The following is a 16,944-nucleotide window of genomic DNA, read 5'->3' on the forward strand; positions in this document are numbered from 1 at the left end:
CTCATCGCTTTTTTTAAACCTGCCATAACACGCTATTTCAACGCAAAACACTGAATTAGTGAAGCCCTGACTAACTTTAAAACACTCAGCGCTCCCGATTTGACGTTTGAACTGAAGGTAGGGTCAATGCAACTTGGACAAGGTATGCAAATATAGGGTGTGCTTGACTTTGTTGTCTCACTTAAAAAAAAATAATAATAATAATGCCCGTCCTCACATAACCCAGGTCAATCGAATGAAGAATGTCAACACTGATTTAGAAACTTCCCAGGTCATACAAACAGCACAGAGTGTTCCATAATCGTTCATTTGTTTTCAGATATACTCTTCATACTGTCAAAGCTTCAGGACATTAAACGCAAGCAATAAACGACACCAATATTTTATTCTTCATGATACCACCAAGAGATTTATTTAAGATAAGCATTCAGGAAAACCTCCATGAACAGATGAGGTAAAAACACAATATGGTATTTTTATTCAAACATAATGTAACTGCCAATATAAATAACAGGACAGTTTTCAGTACCGATGCACCCGCGAACGTGCTACCCACCACGTTCCCGAAAGCCGAATGGGTCATAAACCCACATTAATAAACAGTCTGAATCGATATCAAACAAATTATACAAATACACCGTTCTGGTGTAGGCTAATCTGCATTCACCTTCCGCTAGGGTTATAATCAGGGTCATCTGAGTCTGTCGAGTCTGATTCCGAGTATGTATCAGAGTACAACGTATTTGCATCGAAAAAAGCATACTTTATTCCCTCAGACTCATGTTCTTCCTCTAAAACGTCGCCGCATGAATCCCTGCATTCTTCCATGTTCAGTCTATGAAGACACACCTGAGGCTGAAGCAATCTAGACTGCATGAGGAAGCTCTGGCTCTCTAAAGAAAGTTTCACATTGTGTCCACTGAGATCAACAGTCGCCGAAACCTGCTCTGTAGCGTCTCTCGTCTCACCTGCATTGATTCTCAGTGTGTTACGTTGCTTTGATATAGATTTTAAGGATGAGGAGGATTGAAGGAGGGAGGAAGACGGTGGAGCAGTGAGGACCGAAGGAGTTGGTGAAGGTGTAACGTGGTTCTCTGAAGACTTTGATGCTGAAACAGACTTATGATTTGACGACACTTCCTGAATGTAGGACAATGAAATGTTCGTAGAGGAGGAATCCTGGTGCGATGACGCAGATGTGTTAGTGGCTAAGGAGTGCTGGTGTGGAGACGCTGATGATTGCGAGTGTGTGAGCCGAGATGGAGTGCTTTTGGGTGAGGTAGGAGTGCATTCTGCCTGTACGGTCTCTCCGTCAAGCTCTTCGGAACATTCCTGAAGGATGCTCCTCATTTTTTTGCCATGTCTGGAGCACATCTGCTCCGTACGTTCTCGGTTTCTTTCTGCTTCTGATTCAGCCTCTGTCTGTTGCCCCCTCCCTACCGTCTCCTCCTCCTCCTCCAGCAGAGATGGACTACAGCCAGTGTGATAGAGCTCATGCTCAACCGACATCTGCGTGCATGTGATCTCCCGTCCATCTCCACACACCACTGCTGAACTTTCCTGAGGAACAGTTTGACTTCTCTGCCACAAGCCCTGGGAAACAAATAACTCCTTTAAGCTGGTTTGTGAGAGATTGTCTTCCTTCGTGCTGTCTTGAGATGGTCTGGAAACAACATGCAGGGTTCCATGAAGCTGTTTATAAACATCAGCTTCTCTCGGTTCCTCACATGCGTTGGAATTCAGTGATGGCGAGACGCTGTCATCCAAGCTCAAATTTGTCGTTAAAGCTGAAAGACAGAAAAAATGCCGATCAAAATAACATCTTTGCGAAGCTAATGTGATGCGTTCTGAGCTCAAAGCGTATTTCTAACCGCAGTTTAGAAGTCTTTTCAGAATGTTGGCTAGAGAAGCATTATCCCGTGCGAGTAATTTCTTCAGAATCTTCTCTCCTGCCCCCTGTGGTGGTGAGTGCGTCAGTACCTGGACATGTTCACAGAAATTCGATAAGTGGAAATCAAAAACACAAATCACGTAGACTACATACGAAGTGTGCACACGCACACACCTGTTCAATATGTGTCGGATGTGGCAAAGCTTTTTTCAGCTCTTCCAGATAGTGTGATAGTCTCTCTTCCAGTTTCTGTGCATAACGTTCACCATACTGCTCCTCTATCAAATCCTGCAAAAGTGAATCAATTGCTGATATCAAGATTTTTGATTGACAGCTTATACAAATTGTATTTTAAACAATAACTATATACTGTATATATATAAAAATAAGGAGTGTTTCAAAGACAAAGTTTCATTTACCCGAATGTAAGCCTCACGCATGCTCCTGTGTCCTGCGAGCCCACGAGCAAAGGACTTGAAATCGTCGATGTTTTTCTGCATCAGCTCCAGGTGCCTACGGCTCTGTGAAGGAGCGCCATTTAATAAAAAAAAAATTAAGACATTACTTGTGTAAAGTGCTTTGTGTAATAAAGACTCATGATTTCACCAAGCACCAGGCATGTATAGAATCAAACACAGCAAATCTGTTCTTCATCTTCACTGCATCGTGGTGCTCCCTAGTGGGATGAGCTTGTACTTACACATTTGTAATACTGAGGCAAGTTGTTAGGGAACAAAGTCTCAATCTTGTCATTGATGTTAGCGGTGCTCTCGTCGTTCCACAGCATCCACATTATAACCTAAACATGCACACATACAAAAATGATTGGGAACCATTTTTTCATTACAGTCTTGAAAAATATATTCTGGTGGATTAGCATGCAGGCTCTCATCAAACTGTCATCATCAGTCAAAAAACAAGGTCTCACCAGCGTCTGCAGGCCAAACACGATCTTCATGTGTCTGATGGAGGTCAAAAGTCGTGGCACAAGCAGGTAAGTAACATCCAAAAACTTGATGACTCTCTCAAAGTGCTTGATGTCTCTGGCTTGCACGATCCTCCAGACTTCTGCGGACACCACACGGATCCTGCAGGGCTCTTCAAGAGTCAGAAGACACATATCACCCTCCAGCCATAACGGAGGACCTAGAACTGGAAAATAAATGGGATATTCCATTCATTCAAATGTGGTAACTTGAATTTGAATAAAGTTCAGTTGAAATCCACATCTTGACCACCCACTCAAGGTAACTTACAGATAAAATAACCACACTTATAACTGTATAATTACAAGCAAATGCATGAATTCGAGTGCAGGTTTGAAAGTTTTTGTTATTACAAAAAAGATAACTCACCTATTAGGACCTCCATCATCTGTTTACTCCATGCGTATTCAATAATCCATAAAGGTAATTCGGGAATCAGGTTAGAGCATGCTTTCTCCAACCACAATTTTTCATTCATCCCGGACAAAGCGGGAGATTCGGTCTTCAGCACTGTCATGTTATCCAAGCATCGGCTGTTGTCAGTGTAAATAAAGCCTGATGTGAGCTTGGTGGTCGCTGGAAACATCCAATGAATGGCACTGGGGAGATGAACTCTATTTAAAAGTCACATCTGTCAGGCATGTCCGGGCAAGCTTAACTGCTAAGTGACGGAAGTGTAAAAAACCCTCGATTAAGTATCTGTTTAATGTAACGTTAGTATCTAAGTTCTATAGATATTAAAATCGATGGCATTAACATTAAAACGACAGCCAGCAGATTCGGTCTCGATCAACAAAAGATAGTTGACTTTTTTAAAAAACGCTCAGCTGAAGGAACTTTGCAAAATAAAAGGACTTTTCGTAAAAGCGTAAAATACTTTCTAACACAGGGGGTAAATCGACATTTAATATAAGTATACATTTTGTATATTATTAAAGTACATAAGATTTGTTAATTTAAAATTCCAATAGCAAAAATGTGAGAAATGTGAGTTTTTCAGAGGCCATTGTTCATTATGCAATATAAAACCCACACCGCTTTAAAACTCAAGAACCTGCATCAATGCTTATTTCTGACAGCTGCTGGTGCCGTATTAAATTATTAAACAAGTTAAAAGGTCGTTGTAAATCATCTTAACGACATGTGTATTCTAACTAGATCAAACCCATTTATTATGAGCTGGGGTCTTTTATTTTGAAAATTATATTTCATGCTTCACACAGAGAATCATGACACAGCGCTTGCTGGCGTGATGTTTTGACTTTTGGTGGTTTGATTGTTTTGGTGTGAGCAGCACATTTCCAAATTTCGACATGTCTGATGCCACAATTTTGATATTCTTCTATTAATAGGAAATCTCGAAGTTAATGTTAAGGTAAGATAACAACTCGTTAATTCATTTGTCCTTGCAAGGTCTTCCGTTATAAAAATGTTTCTCTTGTACATTCATTTAAATATGTTTTACTTATATTTTGTTATATATTTATATTACGCTTTTTTATAGAAATGTTTTTGATATCTTAAAAATGCACAAGCCAAGCAATGCACTCATATGTTAAAAGTAGTCAAGCGATTTATAGATCAAATTATGGCATGTGCGCAAATTACTTTTGACATTTTTCAGGGTACATTGTATTTCAAAGATGCCGCCACGCGTTGATGACGTAATGAAGCTTTGTTGCGAACTGTCCACAAATCAACAAGTGAAGGCAACAGTGAAGCAGTCTGGGAAGGGAGCAGTGGCAGCCGGTGGTCTAGCTTTCGCTGGAGGTTTAATAGGTGGTCCTCTAGGAATTGCAGTAGGTAAGTTTTAATTGCTTTAACATGTTTTTGCAGTACAACACTGTTGCTGTGATTTTTACTTATGTGCAATACTGTTTTTAAGGTGGTGCTGTTGGTGGACTTCTTGGATGTTGGTTGACAAGCGGACAGTTTAAACCTCTCCCCCACGTTATCATGGAACTGACACCAAACCAGCAGCAGAGACTTTATGAAGATATTGTAGCCATCCTAGGCTCAATAACATGGACTGATGTTGCACAACTTACTGCCCTTGTAATGGGAAATGCCACACTTCAGCAGCAGGTGACAGCTGCCCTTTTGAGTTATATTCATAGGGAGCTTCAAGCTGAAGTGCACTATGTAGACTAACACAAATATTTTCTCACTGGCATTTCATGCCAGTCAACCATGTGTCATACAGGCTGTTGGTTGGATGCTTGATTACTGTAGTTAGAAAATGTTTACATGGTACACTTGAATCTAAGATACACTGTTTTATTTCCGGGATCATGTGTGATTTAATATTAGGGCATATGGGGTGTAGCTATTTATCAATTATGAAGTTTAATACTTCAGAACATGTGACATTGCTATTGTTGAATGCTGGTTTAATTTGATCTGATAATTAAATATATTTTTGTGCTGTGTAAGAACTGTTTTTACCAAGTCAAATGCCTTAAAACAAAAATTGTTGCTTGCTTTAAAATATGTATTTATTACAGATATTGTCAGACAAATAAAAGCATTTCGAGGAAATGTCCATTCATCCAACAACTACAGTATCCTCATCAGGAAATTCATAATAAGGCACCTCCAGGTTGAGGGGTGCAGGTCCTTTTCTGATCCTCCCTGAGGCATCATAATGCGACCCGTGGCAGGGGCAGTAGTACCCACCATAGTCGCCAGCATTTGCGATTGGGACACAACCAAGGTGAGTGCACACACCAATGAAGATAACCCATGTGGGGTTGGAGACACGATCTTTGTCATGTTGGGGATCCCGAAGCACTGAAAGGTCTACGCTCTCCTCAGCTGTGATCTCCTTCTCTGTTCTGTGGCGGACAAAGAGAGGCTTACCTCTCCACTTGAACGTCATGTTTTTCCCTTCTGGAATATCGGACAACTTGATCTCGATTTTTGACAAGGCCAGGACGTCAGCAGATGCACTCATTGAAGAAATGAACTGGGTCACCACAGTTTTGGCAGTGTAGACGCCCACCACAGCGGTGGATCCAGTCACCAGGTAAGAAAAGGCCTTCCGAGCATCACCACTGTCCTGGGAGGACCTCTTTGGATCCATCACCTCAACACGGCGATAATCAGAGAAGTCAGGAATTTGGATGTCAGTATGAGCAAGGCGTGCTCCAAAATGGCCTACCAAAAAGACAAACATAGCACATTATTTAAGCAAGTACAGGTAAAGTGTTTTAGTGTTATGGATATTTGCTCTAGTTCAGAAAGAATACCCTGACAAACCACCAAGAAGCATTCCTTATGAAAGTTACCACGGTTTTATCATTGTGTAGTAAGTAACCATGTTTATATTGATTGATTATCATCATTACTACCATAATTTTACTATAAATATCATATGGTAAAACTATTAATACTATAATGAATTAATAGTTCATTTTTGGTTGCTACGTCATGGTTAAAGAATGGTCAATTTTCGTAAGGGATACCAGGCTAATGTCTCTCTTTGCAAAAAAAAGAAACTAACTTACCACGTTCAATCCTGTGGTTTGGGTTTGATGCCATTTACCAACATATAACAGGCATTAACACTTGAGGGATCAGTGTGAGATGTCAAGAGCCTGACCAGCCGGTCAACTATCATGCGGACGTTACGATCACCTTACCGTTCAGAGAAGCCGGACGAGCAGACTTCTTCAACACGTCTCCAGCGTTTACTGCTGCGGGGAGTAAAGCTTTCATCGGAGCCTGCAGGTAAGGGGACAAAGCCCCCGAACGAGCGGCTATGGACAACATTTAAAGCGCTTTAAAATCCTTACAGCCCGATCGGTCACTCCGACCTTTGAAGAGAGAGCTTGTGCCTTTAAAACTCCTCCCAGTGAGTATAGCTGACCGAGCACTGCCTGAACGGACAGCGCACAATAAAAAAGAAATAACAACGAAATTTCCTTCAATAGACTATTCAAATGGTAAATAACATATACTTGTTAATCATTACCTCAACTTTATTTTTTAAAAGCGTTATATATTACCGTGTTTTTTGTGTTTTTGAAGAGGCACCGAAAAGCGCATTTCTGAGCGATGTAAACAGTTGTCGGGATCAGTGGTCGGGACGCGCAGGATGGTCACCTGAAAATTAAACATGAGATTTTTCATGCGTAAAATAGTGATCATAGTTGTTCTAGCTTATGCGATATTTTCACTCTATGCAGCATATAACGTGTTCTTTAATAAAAGGGTTGTTTCTCGTGTGCATCGAGTAGTCAAAAAGGGCTCTGCGACTTTAGGTAAGAGAATGAATGATAGTGATTACGAAGAAAAACCCCGAACGTGTTAATCTTATGATGAAATATATCGTGCAATTAAATATTTGCTTAATTAATAAGCATGACTATGTAACTATTACAGCTTGCGCATTGATAAATCTCCATGTTTGTAGATAATGGGAAAGCAGGTGAGGAAGAGTGGAACCCATGGGAGGAAGACGAGCGTGCGCACTCCATCGTAGTTCAGAAAAGCCGAGATGCTTTCAGATCATACCAAGATCGCATTGCCAAGAACAGGCCAAAAAGATATAAAGTTCAGATCTGGGGAAAAGCTGCCATAGGTAAGTTGAAATGTGTTGATTCCAGAAGTCATTGCATTGTCTTTTCTAAATGACATGATTGCATGATTTTTTTTGGGATGTATGATTGATGACTAAATATGAAAAGAACATACATAAGACCACACATCTTCCATGTTTCCATGTTCCTAGGTCTTTATCTGTGGGAACATATTTTGGAGGGGCCTCTTAACCCACCTGACAGATCTAGTCAATGGAGAGAGGGAGAGATTCAGTCGGGGAAGATCAATTTTAGGTGAGTTTTCACCAGTACAAGAAAAGCTAAAACTTACATTTCGATGACTTGGTTTATGATCATGCATCCTCAGCTGTTATATTCTACTTGTGGAAACAACAATATTTGTTGTAATATTTGTTACAATAATATGTGCTCAGTTTCTACACAGGGCCGGCAGTGGTCCAAGGACACGTATCTCTTGACGCAGACAGTGGGGTGTTGGTGTTGAATGGCCGTGTTCAGCAAAAAATTTCCTACTCCATCCAGTGGCTTCAGTATGTCCAGGGACTGGTTCAGGCTCACTCTATGTCCCGGGTAGCTGTGGTCCTTTTGGGCAATGAGCAGTGCAATAATGACTGGATCAGTCCTTACCTGAAGAGGAATGGAGGTTTTGTGGACCTGCTCTTTCTTGTGTATGACAGTCCTTGGGTCAACGATAAAGACATCTTTCAGTGGCCTCTTGGTGTTGCCACGTAAGATATTATTTCTTCAAATATATTTAACAATAATAATAGTATCATAAATACTTTTTAGAAATGGTGTTCACAACGTATAAATCAGTGTTTTCCTGTACGGATCAGTTTCTCTGAATATTTTTTTCTTTCTCTGCAGATACAGGAATTTTCCTGTCGTCACACTTAGCAGTCAGATGGTGAACTCTGCCAGGCCATACCTCTGCAACTTCCTCGGGACTGTCTATAAAAATTCCTCTAGGGAAACTCTGATGAGCATCCTTAAGCAGAAGGGAATGGAGAAAGAGTGTTTAATGCTTGCTAGAGAGAAGTATGAATTTCTAAAAGCAATGTCTGTTATCTAATCTGTTTTTAGTTACCTTCAAAAAATGTAGGATTGTGCAAGTATAATTTTGTTTTACAACACTTCTTGCATGCTGTGTCAACAGGTGGCTTCCACAGGAAACGACAGACACTTCCAGAAAGTACCAGATGGCACTAGCGCAAAGTGACCTCACTCTTTGTCCAGTTGGAATAAACACAGAGTGCTATCGCATCTATGAAGCCTGCGCCTATGGCTCTGTGCCTGTGGTGGAGGACGTCCTGACTCCAGGTGCCTGTTCAGCCAGCACCCGGTCCCCACTCCGACTACTTAAGGATGCAGGAGCACCCTTCATCTTTCTCAAGGACTGGAGGGAGCTGTCTGCTATCCTGGAGAAAGAGAGAGGCATGAGCCAAAAAGAGAAAGTAGAGAGGAGGATGAGACTGTTAGAGTGGTACAATGGCTTCCGTCAGCAGATGAAGGACAAATTCACAGAGGTCCTGGAAGATGCCTTTTTCAAAGTCAGTTAGGATGAACTTGGGGAAAGTCAATCAGAATTAAGAAAGTGAAATGTGATTTATAGAGATGCTATGCATTGATATCACCTTTTTTTAGAGACGTGTTTAGTTTGCATTCAGTGATGTTTTACTTGTGATTGTGCTCATTTGTAATTTAACATTTTAATTGGATAGTTCGCTCCAAAATGTATTCTTTCATCATTTACTCACCTTCATGTCATTCCAAATCTGGACTTTTTTCTTCTCAACACATAACAAGACTTTTTGAAGAATGTTGCAAACAACATCGGCCGCCTTTTGACTGTCATTGTATGGACACAAAACCACTTGAGACATTTATCAAAATATCGCCTTTTGAATTCCACAGAAGAATGAGTCATATACAAGTCTCGAATAGCATGAGGGTCAATAAATTATGACAATTTTCTTTTTTTTGGGTGAACTATCCCTTTAAATAGGTGTTAATGCTGTGGATTAATGCTCTCCATGTTTACTAAGTATTAAGTTATTATAAATTATGACATGTAATGAAGAAACTACAAAATACCTTCATGTGGTAAAGTGTATGTTGTTATCTAAGCTGGGCTTTCTTTAGTTACTTGGACAGTAACCACATTTCATTTCATGAATTTACAATACTAAATTTAGTAAATTTACATTACTTTATTTAATGCTAAACTTACATCACATGACAGCAGTTTGAAGATATAGCTGCACTGTTACATTATGCCATTACTATTTTCCCTGCTTATAACATTCCTCTGTTGTCTAATATCGGTCAAAAAATTAGACCTAAACTGTTTCAACAACTTAGATTTCCTAAATCACAACTAATAAGCTCAACATACTTTTCATAAACATTTACTCAGTAACTTCTAATCAAAGTCACTGAGTGCAGCTGTGACACGTCAGAGGGGACCTAGCCCTCCTGACTGAGACTGGTTTCTCCCGAGTTTTTTTCCCCTCCTTTTATTTATCATTGGAGATTGGGTTCCTCGCCAAAGGGCCTTGTAGGCTTGCTCACCGGGTGACTGCTTTTATTAGATATTATTTATTAGAGTGGTCTTGCTTGTTCTATGAACACCATGCGCTGTGTTGATACCTTTTCTGTTTTTCTTATTTTCTCCTGTAAAGCTGCTTTGGAACAATGCACACTGTGAAAAGCGCAATCTAAATCGAATTGAATTGAATCACACATGTAAAGTTGTTTTCCGTTTAGTGCCATGTAATAATAAAACCATGGCTTTACTTTGAAACTTGTTTATCTTTATTTTTTACACGTGTATACCACCATGTACAGTTCTTCTACTTAAATTACAAAAATACAGTTTTAATTCTAGTGCATTATGGTCAAACATAGAGAGCACTGTAATACTAAAAACCTACCACTAGAGGGCAAACATGCACTACAAGTAAGGTAAGCTGTTAAAAAAGCTGAAATATACCTAATGCATACTAGTAAAACCTAAAACGTCAGTAATTATATTGAGGTTTTAGGATTCAGACTGCAGAGTAATCATTTTACTATTCCTGGTATATTCAATCTCAAAACACTATTCTTTAAGCAAGTTTTTTTAAACTTCTTTTGATTATTTAAATAGAGCTAAAGTTACAATATAGCATCGCATCGATTAATTCCTTAAACGATTTCAGAGGACAGCTGCTCAGAAAAGTTGTCAATCCCGTACACATTTCCGCTACTTGCACCCCCTCCCCCTCACACACCTCAAATCCCTCCCATTTCCAACCACTTGCTTATCCAGCTGCCTTGAGGTCAGTCAAAATCCGCGAAACTGTCTGGCGATCAGTCACTCGGACGCGCGGAACGGTGCCGAAAGTCACGCCGGTCCATTATAGCATGTCATTATGCTGCCCTGTGTATCCAGATCTGTCGGCGGTTGAATAAAGACAGAAAGGTTGGATATATTGGACATTCGCCCGAGGAGGAAGGGGTTAACGTTACTTGGGAACGACTACAGGAAACTCTTCCCGTGCTTCATCTGTATGCCCTAACGGCGCAATTTCATGCGGGATCGTTTGTAACTCGTTCGGGAAAACGATGAACATTTGCGGTGGTGTTTGTGTTGGATTTTCAGCCTGAACAACTTGGCAAATACTTGGGATGCGCTGGGCGTCGTAAGGAAAAATAACACCAACAAACACATCGGTTTACAAACATCATCCTGATAACTTATTCATTGGTCGCCAGGTCGGACGATTAAAACATGTCGAATTCTGGAAAGTTCAAGAAGGACAAAGAAATCATCGTGGACTACGAGAGTCAAGTCAAAGGTACGAGTCTCTGTATTCAAGAGCATTTAAATGCTGGAGTGAGTGAGTGAATGACTGGCCGAGGCAGTGGTGCAGTGAAAGTATTTAATCGTCCCAACACATCCCAGTTTGGGCAATCGTGCAGATAATGTAATGCACAGATAGAGCGTTATGAGTAAAAATGCAAACAACAGGTTTGGATGAAGCTTATCGTACGTAGGTCCCGTACTTTCAACCTTTCTGTCCACATTGTAAACAATGCCACAGCTGTAATAGTGTTAAATGGACTCGCTCTGTTTTGAGTTCTTGTAAAGTCTCGACTCTAATGTGACTGAGTTTTGTATTTGCTTTTTTACCACGCGTTAAATATTTTATAATTTCCTTATATAATTTCTTTTTTCTATACTGGTTTTGCTCTTATGTCTATATTACAATGAGGACATATGTGATCTGATATTTACCCCCTAAAACGTGCACCTTGTCTTGGGTCACTGTAGTTGAAACTTTTTCAAAAACTTTCCCCTTACTTTCATGCAAAAACAAGGCTTTGGTCTCCCGAGCATCATTGCAGGAAAGAGGCAGTTCAGCTGCATTGTAGTAACCATGGGGATGTGGCATCACGCCAAGGGCTGAGTCCTCCAGGACTGTTTGCAGAGAGAAATGTCTGTTATTTATGTAGAGAATGATAGGTACACACTGGTATCATGACATGGTATGTTTGTCGGAGCAGCAGTGCTCATTTGGTAGGAATGTTCAGCGTCTTGGTCATATGATGACTAAGACTGTTAATAGCACTGTGATGCACGGGATTCGTGCAGAGCGACTCATTAGCTTTGCGCTGGCAGCCAAATGGGGTTGTAATAACATGAAGACACTCTTCACCCAGCCATCTCTTTTTTCCACAACTGGCAGAGGATGACTTCTTAAAGCACTTACCCTAAACTAACCCATGTGGGGTGTTGACCATTGCGTTAAGGCTGTGGAATTGTGTTAATCCTCATATCGGATGTAGAAGAATGAAACATTTTGTACGCGTGACCATTTTTGTAAACTTTATAATTTGCATGTAGTGTGCATTTTAAATACTAAATGCTATTCTGTCATGTGCTTTTCAATGACGTGTACTGTCACGTTGTTACTAGTTTAGCTTTTTATCGTACTGCCAAACTGTTTTCCCTAACCCGACTTTTTAGGATCGACTACTATCACTGCAAAACTGCAGCCGTAGTTGTAAAAATGATAGTGGTTGAGGTAAAGCATAGCAGTAACAACAAAAATGTCATTTTTAATATGTAATGGGATGTTTTGGAGAGTAAACCAGAATTTTGGGAACTTGGTTTTATCAAAAAAACTGAAAAATTGTGGGTTAACTACTGTGGTTGGTTGGGAGAGATTGAAAAGTTCGACTAGTAAAGAAATATGTTTGAGAGGCGGAGAAAGTTGTTAAATTTTGAGGAAAGACAAACATTTTCCTCCGGAATAACAATGAATCATACACTATGAAACCCCAAACGTGTATTAATATAGTAAATGGGGTTTAAGTTTGCTTTGATGTTTACAGGGACTTTTTTTACCTTTGTTTACTATCAGCAGTACTCAATACGTAGTCTTGTCATCTTGTCTGGTTCCCACGTGCTGCTTCACTGTTTCTGAACTATAAACTTGGCAATGTTTGATCTACTTCAGTTTTAACTCTGACTCATTTAGTTTGCTTTCGTAGCATCATGAGTCACATAAAGCTTGTTTTCGAGTTATCAGGTTAGTTCAGCCAGCTCGAAATGAAAGGCGCGGAAATCGCACTGGCGCTTTATTTCTTCTCCCTTCACCTTGAGCTGTAGCATATAGCATCTTATAGACACGCAAACCTGTCTAGAAACTTTCTAGTAACCATTGACTACCATAGTAGGAAAAAATGCCTTTTTTAATTTCTTTGTTCCGTTAAACACAATGGAAGATATTTAGAAGAATGTAGGAAAGCAAACAATTCTGGGGCACTTTTGACTACCGTTGTAATTTTTCCTACTATGGTAGGTAGGGATGTAACAATTCACTCAGCTCACGATGCGATGCGAGTCACGATTCTGATCTCACGATGCGATTTATTCACGATTTACTCACGATTTATTTTTACAAAATGAGTTGAAACAAATTAGAAATGAACAACTTCCCTTGCATTATTTCTTAAATGCTTCACGTTTCTTTGTATAATAAAATAATGTTTTATTTCAAATAACAAAACTAAACTGCAATTTTATGACAAATTAATAATAGAAAAAGTCTCTTTAATATAAACAAACTAATACTGTCTGAGCTTTTCTTGGATTTTTTTGCATTTAAGAAATATCAGCATGTCCACGTTTAGATTTGCAGTGAAAATATGCTGCTGTTCAAAAAATGTATTGCGATTCAGTTCACACCTCAACCGATTTGAATCGTCACTCATTATAACCGATATTCAACCGGCTCACGGTGAATCGTTACATCCCTAATGGTAGGCAATGATGGCCAAGAAGAACTGTTTGGTTAAGCATTCTTCCAAATATATTTCTCTGTGTTCATCGGAACAAAAAAACTCGAAGGTGAGTATTTTTGGGTGAACTGTCCCTTTAAATTAGCATGGTTGTATTACTTAAGTGCAGCGAAGAGTAAATTTATAATCTGTTCTCGTGGGCTGCTGGCAAACACAATAGCATTGTTTACTTTGGCCAGATTGTTCGTTTGATGTTGCACAGTTGGCAATCTGCTCGTGGCACCAGGTCACGACTCACTGGCCTGCTCCTGTTGCCTGCTGGCAGGGGTGCTGTCCACAACCTGTCATGCAAGAATATTTCCCCCCATAAATGTTATAGCCTCTAATGCAGCATCTCAATAACACGCATACCTTCTTATGCACTGCCGAATTATGCATCACTTGACAAGACTTTATTTGTTTTTATTACACGGCTCGTTGGAATGCTTGATTCTGATTGGCCAGTCGCGACATTTGCAGGTTGGTTATTCCCAGATAACAACCTCTCAAAAATCATTTTGACAGGTTTTTTTGACAAATTAAATATAAACATCTAATAATAACATATATGAAATTATATTTACAAATGATTAAACCAATTTGCCTGTTCGTGACATTTGAACGTCGTTTCTTACTTTAAAACAGAAACTAAATGGCTTTTCCTTGCGGAAGGTCTGCATTCGGTAAAAATGAGCTAAAAATATTTAAAATTCACATTTTTATGTCCAGTTTTTTTCTCATGTGGCAAGTAGCCATGTAATAAGCGGGATAATGTACAAGGAGCCGGCTGTTATCCCGAAATAAGCCCCTTCAGTGTGATACAAGACCCCCCACTTCGCGTCGGGTCCTGATCACACTGTCAGGGCTTATTTCTGCGATAACAACTGGCTGCCTGTACATTATCCCTTACACAATGTGTTGGGTGTGACTTAGCAATAGCTTTCGAGCTGCAGGAAATAAGTGCTAGTTGTTAGCTCTTATGTTATGTCACCAAGCTTTAAGTAGTGTCAGTTTTATTTTGTCACTGTGGCATCAGTCTTCATAAATGATAAAAGATGCGGGAGTTCATTGTCAAAAACTTGATGGAGTGATGCTCAATGTGGCAGAAGTGATCTTGTAGGCTTTCAGTCACCTTTAGGGCAATCCTAAGGGTTGTGTCATCTTCAATGCTAGAATATATATTAATAATATAATTTGATTATGCAATATATCAAATGTTAGATAACAGATCATATGAAATAATCATGGGGCGTTTTGTTCATTTTCAGTGGCATTTAAACTCTTTTACCTCAGTTTTTCTGAAACTGTTGTTCTTACTATGTTAAAGGGTAAGTTCACCCAAAAATTAAAAAAATTCTGTCATCATTTACTCACCCTCAAGTTGTTCCAAACCTGTGTAAATTTTGTTATTCTGCTGAACAAAAAGAAAGATATTTGAAAGAAAACAAATATCTTCTTTTGTGTTCAACAGAACAAAGATGTTTATACAGTTTTGAAACTATGAGTGTGAGTAAATGATGACGTTCATTTTCATTTATGGGTGAACTATCCCTTTAAACACAACCCCAATTCCTGTTTAAAAGTTTGTTGCTTTTCATTTTATATAACGAACAATATCAAAAAAGTACCCTAAATTCAGTATAAAATAATAAAAAGCCAATGCCTCCGCCAGACAGCCATGTCATCACGATTAACTGCAGTCATTTATTGTTTATGAAGTGTCTTTTTTTCTGTAGAATTCCCACACTTCCTGCTTGAGTCATCCTGTACTACCGCTTCCCGCAGGTCCACAAATACCCACCATCTGCTCCGGCCGGGCCATCAGCCTTTGTGCTAAAGTGTGGTGGTCCAACAGTAGATGTTCACCGTTGGTGGTGGAAGGGATAGTGGGGGTTATTGATGGCACCATCTGTGTCCACTCTCCCTCTGTCTTGTTTGATAGACTAAGCCTATCTTCTGCTTAGTCTTTCCATGCATGCTGGGCTTTCACCCCACCCAATAAAATCTACCTCTCTCCACCCACACGTCACGCCCTCTTGTCCACCGTCCTGAACATGAACAATAGTTAGTCAAGGGGTATTGTGGGTGTTTAGCAAAAAGAAACCAGCTTTAAGTAACTCGAGCTACTGGATCTAGAATTGAAGTGGCAAATTTTTGTTTTATTTTTTTCAATGGTTTCATTTTTAGTTAAGGCTGGTTATACAAAACCCTTTGTGATATGTGAATAGTTTGGTTTAGTGCTTTATTGCAATGACTTTGGAGTTAAAGCGGAGGTAAAGCACGCAGTTTCGGCCAATCTCATGTTAATCTACTATAGACTAGTATTACATGCTTCATATCTCTGAAGAGCCGTTTTATCACATTTATAAAAAACAGATACAGCTGTAAAATTATTTCCTAAAACAGTCGAGCTCCTGGAGGCGTGCAGTGGGCGGACCCAAAGCACGAGAACACAATACATCATCGCATTATCTCTGCTTAACTGTTGATTCACTATATGTTTGTAAAAGACCGGCATCTTTTAGCGCTGGGACCGCTACATTTATCAGTTTCAAACAATCTGCAAATCCAGTGTTAAATCCACCATTTATATAACATTCATCTCTGAAATGCAGTGAACAAACAAACACACTTGTACAGCTGAAGGAAGCTCATTGATGGGCGTGCTTTTCCTCTCGCTCTCCGTCTGGTTCATGTGTGCACGTGCACTGTTCTGGGGGAAATTGCCCATAAAGGAAATTAAGGAGTCGGGTCCTCTGTTTCGTCACGGTAATCCATGGTTTAAAAAAACTTTGCGAAACTTGTACGAAAGCTGAGGGAGTAAATATTCTATAGAAATACTATGTTATACTTTCAACTCGTTTTCTGACACTTTGCTCATGTTTAGCATGAGAATCCAACACCTGTAACGGTGTAAATAAGTCAGAATGCGTGAAATAGCTTTGCACCTTCCCCCTTTAAAGAACCTACTTTATCATTATTTCAACTATAGGTAATGGTAATCATGCAGTAGTGTGAGACGAATTGTGATATATCAATATATAATTCTACAGCCATGTTTTAGGCAACATGTTTTGTTGCCTCTCGCGGTCTTTGATCCATCTCTGGGAGAAAAAATTCTCTGAAAAACTTTTCAATAAAAGCAATCCAAGGCATGATAACAGAACAAGCAGAGAAA

At 39.6% G+C, this 16,944-nt stretch overlaps 5 protein-coding genes across 8 annotated transcripts in view; 3 read left to right on the forward strand and 2 right to left on the reverse strand.

Moving 5' to 3' along the window:
- Window positions 1-392: 392 nt before the first annotated feature.
- LOC130562982 (uncharacterized) lies at window positions 393-3,748 on the reverse strand. Its single transcript, XM_057348351.1, has 7 exons — window positions 3,247-3,748; window positions 2,820-3,043; window positions 2,592-2,690; window positions 2,311-2,412; window positions 2,066-2,179; window positions 1,872-1,980; window positions 393-1,787 (listed from the first exon to the last, which is right to left on the reverse strand). The coding sequence occupies exons 1-7, from the start codon at window positions 3,461-3,463 to the stop codon at window positions 664-666; spliced, it is 1,989 nt and encodes a 662-aa protein (XP_057204334.1). The 5' UTR covers window positions 3,464-3,748; the 3' UTR covers window positions 393-663.
- A 353-nt stretch (window positions 3,749-4,101) lies between these two features.
- Window positions 4,102-5,508, forward strand: zgc:112052 (protein C19orf12 homolog). Of its 3 annotated transcripts, XM_057348520.1 has the most exons (4): window positions 4,102-4,252; window positions 4,502-4,680; window positions 4,763-4,962; window positions 5,382-5,508. In XM_057348520.1, exons 1-4 carry the CDS (start codon window positions 4,245-4,247, stop codon window positions 5,397-5,399), a joined length of 405 nt encoding a protein of 134 aa, XP_057204503.1. In that variant the 5' UTR covers window positions 4,102-4,244; the 3' UTR covers window positions 5,400-5,508. The 3 variants fall into 3 exon arrangements, with proteins under 3 accessions (XP_057204503.1, XP_057204501.1, XP_057204502.1); XM_057348518.1 differs by having other exon boundaries at window positions 4,763-5,425; XM_057348519.1 differs by having other exon boundaries at window positions 4,521-4,680; window positions 4,763-5,425.
- On the reverse strand, window positions 5,423-6,417 carry LOC130562571 (cytochrome b-c1 complex subunit Rieske, mitochondrial-like). The gene is made up of 2 exons (XM_057347651.1): window positions 6,384-6,417; window positions 5,423-6,033 (listed from the first exon to the last, which is right to left on the reverse strand). Exons 1-2 carry the CDS (start codon window positions 6,415-6,417, stop codon window positions 5,423-5,425), a joined length of 645 nt encoding a protein of 214 aa, XP_057203634.1.
- rxylt1 (ribitol xylosyltransferase 1) lies at window positions 6,042-10,235 on the forward strand. Of its 2 annotated transcripts, none has more exons than XM_057348517.1 (6): window positions 6,042-6,606; window positions 7,292-7,459; window positions 7,610-7,712; window positions 7,853-8,167; window positions 8,307-8,477; window positions 8,596-10,235. In XM_057348517.1, the coding sequence occupies exons 1-6, from the start codon at window positions 6,495-6,497 to the stop codon at window positions 8,996-8,998; spliced, it is 1,272 nt and encodes a 423-aa protein (XP_057204500.1). In that variant the 5' UTR covers window positions 6,042-6,494; the 3' UTR covers window positions 8,999-10,235. The 2 variants fall into 2 exon arrangements, with proteins under 2 accessions (XP_057204500.1, XP_057204499.1); XM_057348516.1 differs by lacking the exon at window positions 6,042-6,606 and adding an exon at window positions 6,677-7,139.
- A 496-nt stretch (window positions 10,236-10,731) lies between these two features.
- The window catches only part of srgap1a (SLIT-ROBO Rho GTPase activating protein 1a), a 76,981-nt gene continuing 70,768 nt past the window's right edge, over window positions 10,732-16,944 (forward strand). Inside the window, exon 1 of the mRNA XM_057347589.1 lies at window positions 10,732-11,278. Within this exon, the coding sequence (XP_057203572.1) occupies window positions 11,212-11,278 (67 nt within the window). The 5' untranslated portion in view covers window positions 10,732-11,211. The remainder of the gene's footprint in view (window positions 11,279-16,944) is intronic.

This window comes from Triplophysa rosa, linkage group LG12 (genome assembly GCF_024868665.1).
Source record: "Triplophysa rosa linkage group LG12, Trosa_1v2, whole genome shotgun sequence".
NCBI classification, from domain to species: domain Eukaryota; kingdom Metazoa; phylum Chordata; class Actinopteri; order Cypriniformes; family Nemacheilidae; genus Triplophysa; species Triplophysa rosa.